The 12,232-nt window shown below is 39.2% G+C and overlaps 1 protein-coding gene across 1 annotated transcript; it reads left to right on the top strand.

Moving 5' to 3' along the window:
* The first annotated feature begins 155 nt into the window (after positions 1–155).
* LOC124071733 (TLE family member 5-like) lies at positions 156–10,678 on the top strand. Its single transcript, XM_046412546.1, has 7 exons — positions 156–580; positions 3,499–3,596; positions 4,785–4,848; positions 5,320–5,364; positions 5,475–5,537; positions 5,733–5,807; positions 6,453–10,678. The coding sequence occupies exons 1-7, from the start codon at positions 554–556 to the stop codon at positions 6,690–6,692; spliced, it is 612 nt and encodes a 203-aa protein (XP_046268502.1). The 5' UTR covers positions 156–553; the 3' UTR covers positions 6,693–10,678.
* The last annotated feature ends 1,554 nt before the right edge of the window (positions 10,679–12,232 follow it).

The following is a 12,232-nucleotide window of genomic DNA, read 5'->3' on the forward strand; positions in this document are numbered from 1 at the left end:
CTAACTAAAAGGTCGACAGCAGTGCTTTTTTGAGGGTTATTTGGGATGCCCACAAGGCCCAGCTCTGGGCACTAGACTCTGACCATGAGTCCGATAGCTCCGGCCCTGGCTGCTGCAATGAGCGGTTCAGTTCAGCTCTGTGTCACACGGGGCGCCCGCTCCTCCGCTGCTCGGTTTGTTTTCCGGGTGATGCTGCTCTTCTCTTCAAAGCAGAGGAAAGTCGGGGGCTCATGTGTCAACATCCAGGGTTTCCCCGGGGAGGTGAACGTTCGCGTTATTCTAAAAAAACCCCGATGTTCCTTTGAGAAGACCGCTGTATTTTTTGTTAGCGTATTCATCCTCGGTAGCAGCGGTTTGTCCGACTGCAAAGACCAGAAGACGATCCTCGGCTCCTGCTGCTTAGACGTTAGCTAACGTTATTTTAAACGATGACAGAGTATAAAGTGCGAATAGCGTCTCCAATCATTTAATAATATCAGGGGACCTGTTAGCTTAGCCAGCTAGCTTGGTAATTCGATTAGAACAAGGAAACACGACGAAACACACTGCTGACATGATGTTTCCTCAATCAAGGCACTCGGTAAGTTGACTAGTTGAACTTGTCTCAGTAGGAAACTAAGCAACTAAGGAAGCAGAGCTAATGCTAGCTAGCAACCGACAGCTGATAGTAGCTCTGCTGGCTGCAGGTTGCTGTCAGCTTGTCTCACAATGCCAGACCTCTCTACGTCTCCTCTCGAGGTCTGTGCAGTTACAGAGGTGGAGACATGGCACTTAAAAGCTTTAAATTAATCTAGATACTGGCTGTAACATTTGCATACGGGTCTTTGTCTGATAACAGACACTGCTGCTAGCTAGATGTTTGTCGAAACTGCTAATTTAAGTTGATGGTTAAGATTGTGAGTCTGTAATTCTACTTCGGTTATTTGTTTTCACTTTTTCTTTAAAAAAAAAAGAAAGATATGGCGCAAGTGTATACACAACAGTGGAGTTTGACAAATAAATAGAGGCAGCATGGTAGGAAAAGACTATCTCTGAAATGACTGAATTAAGGCTACGAGCACTTGTGCAAATGTTGGGCTGCGTGACATTCATAAACGAGCTCAGCCAAACAGCGTGATAACGGGAGAATTTAAAGCAAAACTGATCAAATAACTCCTCTTCCATTTCAAAACCACAAGAAAAGAAATAAATAAATCATGCAATACGTTTATTATTACAGTCTAAGTCAGGTCATGTCCAACTAATGCCCAATTAGCTGCATGAAGTAGTCAATGACAATAACGGAAAAAGTGGGGGGGAAAAAGGAGCTTTTCAAACTAAAACCAAGACAGGGAAGAAGTACACACAAAATTAGACACAAATTAGGCCTTAACCACTGGAAGCACTCCGAGAATTTTGGATCATTTCACTTAAGTTTGAACGCTTATCAGTATAAATATTCAGAAAAAAATATATGTTAATTTCTCGATTCATCGAATAATTGTTTGGTCTGGAATATATGTCAGAAAATCGTGAAAAGTTTACATGATATAAAACAATGAGCAGCTGCAAATCCTCACAATGGAGAAACTGGAGCCAAAGTGTGTAGCTTTTTTCTTAAACAAAAACCACAAAATCTTCTGTAAATGAAGCTCTAGAAACAATTACTTGGTTGGTTAGTGGATCAACCAAAAATGAATCCACATTTAATGGATTAGTCGTTTGAGTCTGCTTTCAAGCTAAATTTTTTGCATTGGTTGGTCAGATGTGAATACTTGCTGGTTTTCTTAGTCCTGCATGATAGTAAAATAAATATCTTTGGTTGTTGCACTGTTGGGATAAAACACTAACCTGTGGTGGGAATTTATGACTATTTTCTGACTATCTGCCGACATTTTATCGACCAACTGATTCTTATTTCGATATGTTTAGCATAACAATGTCAAAACAAAGAAATGCCACACAAACTGCATTAAACAGCTCACACTCCTGGAGCATGAAATTACCCTGGCAAACCACAGGTGAGGGAAATGCACAAAGCACAAACGTACACAGACACTGCAAACACTCCCTCTGTGGTGTCTAGTTATCATATAAGGTTGTACTGTATGTCAAGTATTTGCTAATAAAAAGCACATGTATATTCTTGTGGGCTAGTTTCAACATGTGACTGTTGCTGTTCCTCTTTCTAAATCCTACCTATATGTTCTAATGAACAAAACAGTATTGGGTGACAAGTTGACCAGTTTTAAACTGTTGGTAGATTTTAGTAGCTTTTAAAGGCTTTCTGCCCTCGTAATTATACATGTTTTGTGTATTTTTGAAGAGCTGTGACTGTCAATTTGTCAGTTTAATCAAGATTAATCAATTAGTCTCTTATTCCAGAAATATCAGATAGTAGTCAAAAATTCTCAGCACAATTTCCCCAAAGCCCTCCATGACATCCTCAAATAACTAATTCTTTTGTCTGGCCAACATTTCAGAACCCAAAGATATTCATTTATAATGAAAAATAAAAGAACAATGCAGTAAATTCTGACATTTTGAGAAGCTGGAAAGCAAAGTTAAGTATTTTATCCTTGATTAATTGATTGTCAGAATTGTTGAAAGTTAATTTTCCGTCAGCTAATTAACCCATTTATTGTTTCAGCTCTACGAGTGACTTATGGTATTTTTTTCTTATTTATTAATTTGGATATTTTAAAAAAATTATAATGTAAAAGGTTAGATATATTTTAACATGCCTGTCAGACATTTGACAGAGCCCAAAGTGACAACTGCTGACAATTGCCTTTTTTTCTTTTTCGAATTTAAGAATTTTAAGAATGAACTAATAGATTGTTCACTAATATTGCAGAAGGTACGCCTGTGTGCTGTGCATTTTGGATGCAGATTTTCAACCACTATGTAACCAGCGGTCTCCATCCTCTCTGTTCAGTCTCATAATCCCTCTGGAAACCTCTTGCCCTTGTGCCACTTATTTAGAGAAGTAATGAGGTTTAGGGCATTAGATAAACCCTGGATTACAGCTTTGGACTGATGGTTTAAGTGTGGTCTATACATATCCAGACTTCTAAGGCAGCCTCTAAATTCCTCTCACATATGGTCAGCATGGGCACGCTTTAATCCCGTCTTCTGTAAACACACAGTGGTCCAGTAAGAGTTTGGGCCGGTGCTTTTCTAAGGACAGATGTTGCATATTGATTGAAGTTAAACATACTGTCTCCCTTAGGCTGAACTTCATTTTAGCTGTCCTCTCAAAAGGTTAATCTCCTAGGTCAGTCTGATGTTTTTAAACAAACCCAAGTACACATGGAATGAACGATGACACACGTTTTTCAGCTACAGGACACAGACATGTACACCACCGGAACCAGTATGTGCAATGGTTGAGCATCTGTGGTTTCAGACTGAGAGTTTGGACCTGCAACAGCCTACAGGGAGAGAGGACGTTTCTTGTTTGTTCACAAGGGCTGTTTGTGATTATATAAAAACTGATCATGTCATTATGTCTCCCAGGCGTCCTCTCAGTCCAGTCAACCTCTCAAGTTCACCACTTCTGACTCCTGTGACCGCATCAAGGATGAGTTCCAGTTCCTGCAAGCACAGTACCACAGGTAGTCAGCTAACACAGGCATTCATACACGTCAGTATAAGATCAATCCGAATCACTCTCTCATAGTTCTATGGCAAATACAGTTGACTTTGTTGGAAATGCACTATTCAAGGTAACTTTTCTGTTGTGTAATTCTGTTCAGAAATGCACCTTTTTTGGAGGGGGGGCTTTGTCAGTTTCTGGGAATGTGATGCATGCTTAGTGCAAAGGTCTGATTAGCATGTCAACTGCCTTAGCATAAAGTGTGTCAAAATAAAAAAAACAGAAAGTAACCATCATTTAATCAACCCAAGTTTCTATAACTATTTAAAAAAGAAAAGAAAGTGAAGAAAAATATTTGTGTTTTCAGGCTATTTATACTTCTGTTTTCTACAATTCCTAAACGAAATGATTACTATCATGCGAGAGAGCGCAGGTCACAGCGAGTCGGATGTCGTTGAAAGCAAAGCATGGCTGTATAGTATGACATGTGACTAAATGCATATCCTGCACAGAGCTTCCTCTACGTCTGTACGTCACAGCCTGCAAAACAACTCTGCCTTAGAGCTTTATAACTGTGCCAAATCCAGACATCGCCAGCTAAATTAGTAGAAAATTTCATTATCTTTGAATTGCATATATACGGAGCATCACAAATGACCAAATACTAAATTTGTTTGAACTTGTATGAGTGATGTACTTCTCAGATACGTTATCTGTCTGACGAAGCCATACACTTATGCTCATGGTCTTTTCTATGGTCACAGCAAATAACAAAGGCTGCACAGACAAATGAACATTATACAACTTTTTTCAGCTCATTGTTATTCATAAAAGATACCGTAAACATTAGGGTCAGTTAGTTTATTTCCTCTTTGGGCAGAGATGTTTGACAGTGAAACATCATCCAGTTTTCTGCATAAGAGTGTGGACTGACCAGCCACAGTGGGTAAATGTTACTTTCCGACAACTGGTTTGAAAATCCCAAACATAAAGCGTCAGTGGCAAAGGGTTCCAAACATGACAAGAAAGATAGAAACAAAGTTTGTGTAAGCTCGCTCGACATCTCAGAGTACCATGCAGTACCCGAGCTACAATCCTCTGGTAATTATTTGGCAACATAACACCATACATTATCAGAATGTAACATGTAGATGTTAACGTTTGCCAGCTGACCTTATTTGAAAATATTTTTATTCTTTCTTCCCAGTTTGAAGTTGGAATGTGACAAACTGGCCTCTGAAAAGTCAGAGATGCAGCGTCACTATATCATGGTAAGTGTCGCTTTATGTTTTGTCAGTACGATGTGACTGTTTATCTGATCCTCCTGTAACATACCGGCCACAGTCACTTAGTGCTGCAGTCTAAGTATAGAAATTCACGCACACACAGAGAATGTCTACATTGTCTGTATTGATTTATTACTTTAGTCATAGACTTGCGTGCTGGCTTATCATTAATTATGCGACCAGCAACTGATACATGCTTTCAAAGCGTCTCTGAAAGCCAGTGATCACTTACAGATAACCTGACAACATCTGCATCATGCAACATATTATTCACGTATATGTGGATACAACAAAATAAAAATAAAGTAGTCTCTGATTTTAATTTAAGATAACTTGTATGATTTCTTCTTGCTGTAGTGGCCACACAGTGTGTTGAAGGTTTTTGTATAAAAATATGCAGAAAGTCTGTAGCGTCAGTTTATTATAATGTTTGTCTTTTTCGCTTTTGATTTATAGTACTACGAAATGTCCTATGGGCTGAACATTGAAATGCACAAACAGGTAATTACTGTCTCCTATAATTAATCTGTCTTTCAGCAGATCACATCTGGTAGTTGGCTGGTGTTACCTTTTTTTTTTCTTTTTTTTAAACTTCTTTTTGTTAATTTCAGGCTGAAATAGTGAAGAGACTGAATGGGATCTGTGCTCAGGTGCTGCCTTACCTGTCCCAGGAGGTAATGACACCCACTTCTACATGAATATGTTCGACCTCCGCCTGCAGCACCTGAGACTCTTGGCTCATCATACGCAGTTGAGGGCCTAGAAGGAGGCTTAGGAAACTAATCGATCAATTTATCAGTACTATCAAACTTTTGATAAGCTTAATGTTTCACCGTTTCTTGTTTTAATGTGTGTTGTCTTTGTTTCAGCATCAACAGCAAGTCATGGGTGCTATAGAGAGAGCCAAGCAAGTCACACCACCTGAGATGAACTCCATCATACGGGTGAGCTTCATGAATGAGTAATGGCTTTTCTTCTTGCAGTGGGTCAAGATAATTAATGAATTGTGTGTCAGCTAAATCAAACAATATCTAAAGCCAGCAACCTACAATGAGTGTTGTGGCATCTGCTGAAAAGAATTTTATTAAAATGGAAATGTTTAACTGTCAGTTAACAAGCTAGCTAGCTAGGATAGCTATTATGACTGAGTAGCATCTTTGTGGGCAGCTATAACAGTTCAAAAAATTTTCTAGCACAATTTATCATATGGAAACAAATCCTGAAACATTCCTGGTTTTATTCAGCTCTTCAGATTTAGTCAGTTTTTATTTACAATTGCAGTCCTTATTCCACGGTACACCAACATCATGTTACATTTGTTTATGTATTCAGAACTCAGTATTTTTTATTTATTGGACCATGAACTCAAAAAATGAGCAACAGTCAGCCAAAAATATATTTCTTCTGTGGTCCCTCGACAGAAGATGTCGTTAACCTAAAAAAGTAAACAAATTACAAAGTTTATAAAAGTCTTTTGTAATCATGTAGACTAGAGCAAGCATAAAAAGAACATTATTCGAGGTGATAAATTTCACACATACGTTGGACATCACAGACTCACAATGTTTGTACTTTTTGTGGACTTTCAGCAACAGCTCCAGGTGCAACACCTGTCCCAGCTGCAGGGCCTGGCCCTGCCTGTGACTCCGATGCCCCTGGGCCTCACCCCTCCCACCCTGCCTGCCGTCTCCTCCAGCTCCGGCCTGCTCTCCCTCTCCTCCATCCTGGCCAACTACTCCCACGGTCAGGCTCAGGCAGTGAAGGAGGACAAAGCACGGGAATCCACTGAGCGAGCGCCCCGAGGAGAGGAAGGAGACAAGTCAGACTAGTGCAGACGCAACAAGAAGGTTTGGAGGGGGATGTGAAATGTCAAAACAAAGAAAGGTGTAACTGTAAATGTGGAGTGTTGTAAGTCTGATGTAGAGGTGTTACTGCAGGGATGAAGACAAGCAGAGAGGACAGAGTTCATACTTTTGGATGTGCAGAGAACGAAACTGCTGAGTGGCTGAGAGTGAGAGTTAAATGTTCTTATTATTTAGTGGTAACTGACTCAGTTCCGGCTTCTAGACATTAAATAGATGTTTTTTTTAGCGTAAGCCACTTTTGTTAGGCTTAATCAAGATAAACGTTGTCCCATTTGGATTGAGAACTGAGGATGAACAGCAGTGTCCTTTACATGGATCTGCCACTCACAGGTTTATATTTCTTACAGTTTATTTTTTAATCGTCAAATCTGTTTTTGGTGTTTTTTGCTGTTGTTTCTCGCTGGCAACAGTCTGCCAGTCACAGTAAGCAGTTTTAACAACATCTCAGTTCCCTCTTACATTTTCCTTTACTTGTAAGTTAGAGAGGCTCCATCATGTTTTTTTCCCCCAAGTGAAGAATGCAGTTGGAGCTGTTTGGACCGTGATACCATTCATTTAAATATGTGGAGCCAAATTAAATCTTAGTCTGATTTTAGATTGGATGTTTTTAAAGGGACATTTTACTCGTCAGGTGCATTAAACCCCTTCAGATGTAAATCATGTGACTTTTCACCATTTTCCTTCGTATGACCAACCACTGGATGCGTAACCTTAGCTGTGTACCTCAATCCCAAATAAGTGGGATTATATAACATTTAAAAAACATAATTTGTACAAATGGTAGTATACCCATCTTGGGGGGTTAATTTGTGTTTCATTGGCCCAGCTGCTGCTGCTGCTACGCACTGCATGGCATGGACCATGACTGGTCTTTAAATGACAAGAATTTAAGCTCTGAAAACAATTGACTTTATTTTGATATGTTGTTTTTTGTGACATTAAAGACAGGCTAATTAGACATTCAAAATGTGTCTGTGTGTGCTGGAGTGAATGTGATCAGAGAGAAGAAAACACTTGTTTAATTTAATTTAAAGCACCTTTTGTATTTTCCCCAACCCCCCAACTGCTCCCGGTCCTTCCTCGTACTGATCCACTCAGTAACTGACCAAGACGAACTTGAACAGGAGCTAAACTTCAGAACAAGATAGCCGTAAAAGACGTTCTGTTCTGTACCTCTGTAAGTTAGCACACTTCAGTTTATACTGAGACTGTATCAAGCACCTGTCTTTTCCTGTCTTGTTTAACTTGTGTGTGATTGTCAATTTTTTTTTAAATTTTAAAATTGTTTAAATGAAGAACGTGTGTCTGGTGAGATGCTAAAGCTCTGTAAACATCAAACAAGCATTCCCTACGAAAGCAATGAACACATTTAAGTAATGGAATCACTGAAGAAAACTGATTATAGATATATGAATATATATCAGGAACCAATCCTTTGTGAACGCACAACATACTCAAAACCTTTTCAGAATTTATTTGTAGGGACTGAAGTCGACTAAAGGTGTCAGAAGTGCTTCTCGGTGCCTCTCCAACACTTTTCAGACATTGTAATTGAAGTATCTCCGTCTGACAATTCCTGTAATTTTATAAAACCGGCTTTCACACTTTAATTCAGGTTCTCTTTTTATCTACTTTGCTGAACTGTTTCTGTCACTTTTTACAAGACTAGTGTGTGCTACCATATTAACATCTTTCAGGAAAGACTGTCTGAAGAGTGTGAGCTGTAATCCTCATGTTTAAGCGATCATTGCCATAGTGCAGCATGCAAACACTTGTTTCCCCTTCCTCTTGTAGAAGTTCTTGTTTAACATAACCTGCTTTGACTAAGCAGGTTTTGAGTATGTAGTGTGTTCAAACTGGAAAAGTGATAAAGTATGCCCAAAACAACCAGTACACAGTATAAAAAAAGTATTGATGGCAAACAATATTATCCCACAGTGCAATGCACAAAGGAAATGGAGGAGCTGCTTTGGCCATCTACTAATGGTAGATTGTGGTGAAACGGCTTTAGGAACACCTCAGAAAAGCGGATTTATGTTAATTTTAACTGGCAGTGGCTTTCTAAATTTGCAGTGTAACTGACCAAAGGGAGCAAGTTTTGTCATAAGAATGAACTGGTAAGCTTGTTGATTTATTTGATACTAACTGCAAAACAATAATATTGTTTATTAGGGCTATGTGATATGAAGATGTACAGTATATTGTGCATACTTTTTGCAGAAATCAGTTCCATCATTTGGGTGACACTTGGCATTCATCTCCATGGCATGGATACAGACATTAAATTTGCATGAACCAACACAAAGAAAAACTTAACAACTTTGAAAAAAATAATCAGATACGAGTAGGTACCTTATACTTGTCAAGTACATGATTTTAAAAATGTAAGACGAAATAGGCCTTTCCAAGAATTTATACATGAGACTGATGGTATGGCACAGCCCTATCCATACTGTGTGCAGCTAGTGTGGAGTTGGGACACAGCTGAGGTTTGTGGTTGGGAAATAAGAATGTTCATGTTTGAGGCAGCAGAGGGCAGCAGAGGGCAGCAGTGCTCACGTATTTGTAGTTGGTGTGAAGTTACGTTCATGATACTGGTGTACACTATATAGACAAAAGTACTGAATCACCTGACCCTTACACCAGCAGGGACTTTAATGACATTGCATCCTAAATACATAGACAGCTTAGCATCCATGAGCTTCCACTCTGGGAAGGCTTTCCACACGATTTTAGAGAATTTCTGTGGGAATTGTAGCCTGTTCATGCAGTAAAGCATCTGTGATGTTGTATGAAAAGGCCTGGCTCACAATATCTGTTCCAATTCATCCCCACTCTACGGGCCAGTCAAGTTCTTCCACACCAAACTCATCCAACCATGTCTTTATTAACTTTGCTTTGTGCGCTGGGGCACAGTCATTCTGTAATAGAAAAGGTTCTTCCCCAAACCGTTGCCACAAAGTTGGAAGCATAGCATTGTCCAAAATGTCTTTGTATGCTGAAGCATTAAGATTTCCCCTCACTGGTAGTGAATACTACTTTTGTATATATAGTGTATGAGTTCCAGGTCAGCCTGCTGTGCTCATGTTGGTGCCACTGGCGTTCTCCTTTGGTCTTCATTTCCTTGTTGTGGGTCAGGAATATGTATGCTTGCAGGTGTACCTGTTATTCCCCGGTAATGTGAATGCTTTTCAGAGCTTTGACAGCCCACCTTTTAACATCTGAGCATCTCTGAGCTCGGACCTTAAACATTTCCCGTCTGTATTTTAATTTGAAAAGCACTTAAGTTGTGGCTCAGTGCTCTTTTTGTTGTTTGTTTATTCTTCTTCTTCCTGTCTGTGCTAGTGTTGGGGAGCTGAAGATCTTCCTTCCCTGGAGATTTGACCTTAATATATTGAGTGTGAGAACAGATCAGTTCGTTATTTGCACTCTTTATGCTGATGTCAGTCTCTGTAGAAAACCTCTTTTGGCAAAACTGAGACATATGAATGGTATGTGTGTTTGTTTTTGCTGTGAAGGGCCAATTTGTATACATATGAATATATCAATATACATATTTTTTAAAGCATTTTTGTATGTTTCAAAGCTGCTTTTTAATGTGTGTGTATCATGGAAGACTTTGTGTCTGGTGTCGTGTGTGCATTATAAGCCTACAGTTAAGAGAGGCACAATGTTGTATACCATATCGTTTGTCCTGTTTTTTCTCCCATTCTCTCAGTAGGCAGTAACACTTAACATTGTTTCCTAGGTTTGTAAATGTTTTATCTTTTTTTTTTTGTGCAAACAAAACCCAGTATAATGTGTTTATGAACACAGATTTTAAGATACCTGGGGCAAAAAATAAGAGAGATGTAGACAAGCAGCTGTGTACTCTAATGAGAATGAATCAACCTTTTAGCAGTAAGGAAGCTTCTCTGGTGCCTTACAAATAAAAGACGTGATTGAGAGTGGTCATTTGTCTTTGGTTGGTAACTGTGTGGGAACAAGCTGAAGCAATCTGAAAGGCAAAATGTAGCTAGAGTGAGGGTTAAAAAAAAAAAAGTTCATGTTAGTTTGTTAATTTGCAGTTCGAGGTCATTACAGGGACATGCACAGTTACAGTGTGATTCAAAGAAAACCATTACAGAATTCCCTTTCAGTTAATAACATCTCACTGAATGAGTCTAATCAGAAACTGTTGAAAGATGTCATTCATAGTTACAAACCCACAGAGAATTATCACCTGTAACTGCATTTCCCCTCGACTCCACCCAGTGTTTTGGTGTCTTTTGGTTTGGTGTGTCATATCTCTCATCTACCTTGCTTTTAGGTAAAAACCTGCTCAGCAGCAAACACCAGACAGACAAAGTAATCGACAAGGTGGTGAAAGCAGTGGAGCATTTGGCAGAGGTTGGTGCAAAGCTGTTTGCTGTTGACTTCCTCTCTCTTTTCAGTGTCAGTATTCTTGTTAGTTAGAGTAATCCCCAGAACATGTTGTGATTGCTTTTATTAGGAATCTCTTTGGTAGAAAGCACCACCCACCGTGAGGTGTGGTGCCTGTCCAGTTCTGGATTTTGATGCGAGCACTGATATTGTTTGAGTTAGGAAAATCAGATGACCCGTATAACTATTTACCAGCAATATTTGTTTCTTAATCAGTTTAATATAGCTGGCCTATAGGATATCCACGAGCACCCTCCCTGTCCTCTTTTCTTATACGACACTTAATTACAATAATAGCAAAGTGTAAAAATAAATAATGACTGCAAGTTTGAGGAAAGTGGCATGTAGTAATACACGGGGGCTGCTTTCAGTACTTTTAAAAGGTCCCATGTGCACAATTATGTCTCTGCAGCAAATATCATGGGACATTTAAGCTGCACAAATTAAAAACTGTGGTTAAAAAGTTGACAGGAATTAATCTTGCAAAATAATTTTGTTAGACAGCTCTGATTGAGCTCAAGATTGATCAGAAGGACAGCTGCTTTATGGACATAACCGTCTGTACTTGTTACTGTACTCTGTTACTCTAGTGAAACTGTATGCCAATTGAGTAATACTGGTTTTGCTCTTGCAGGATATGTGGATTATCTCAAATAACCATACACTTTCTTTGGTAAAAGATTAATTTTTTATTGGCATGAGCTCAACAAATGAAAGTTGATTCACCTTCATTGTTGTTGGGGTGGAGGCGGATGTTTCAAAACCTTCATGAGTAATAGCCTCCCCATGGTTAGGGATTATACCTGTGATGAGAAGAAGTACTCTGATCTGGCCGGGATGATAATATAGAACGTTTAAAAAAAAAAAAAAAACCCTCTTACGTGGCCTAACAGTCTCATTCCAGCAAGGAATTCCATCATCGTCAGCATCAGGTCCAGACATGATGCCCGTGTTAGTGTGTTATGTACTGATTGCAGCAAGAACACAGCAGAGAAATGGCTCGGTGGGGAAAAAAAAAGAGAAAAGAAAATCCCTGTCTTTAGCACAAAAACCCCCTGAGCATTTCTTTTACTTTCTTGGTG

Source organism: Scatophagus argus, chromosome 15, assembly GCF_020382885.2.
Source record: "Scatophagus argus isolate fScaArg1 chromosome 15, fScaArg1.pri, whole genome shotgun sequence".
NCBI lineage: Eukaryota > Metazoa > Chordata > Actinopteri > Scatophagidae > Scatophagus > Scatophagus argus.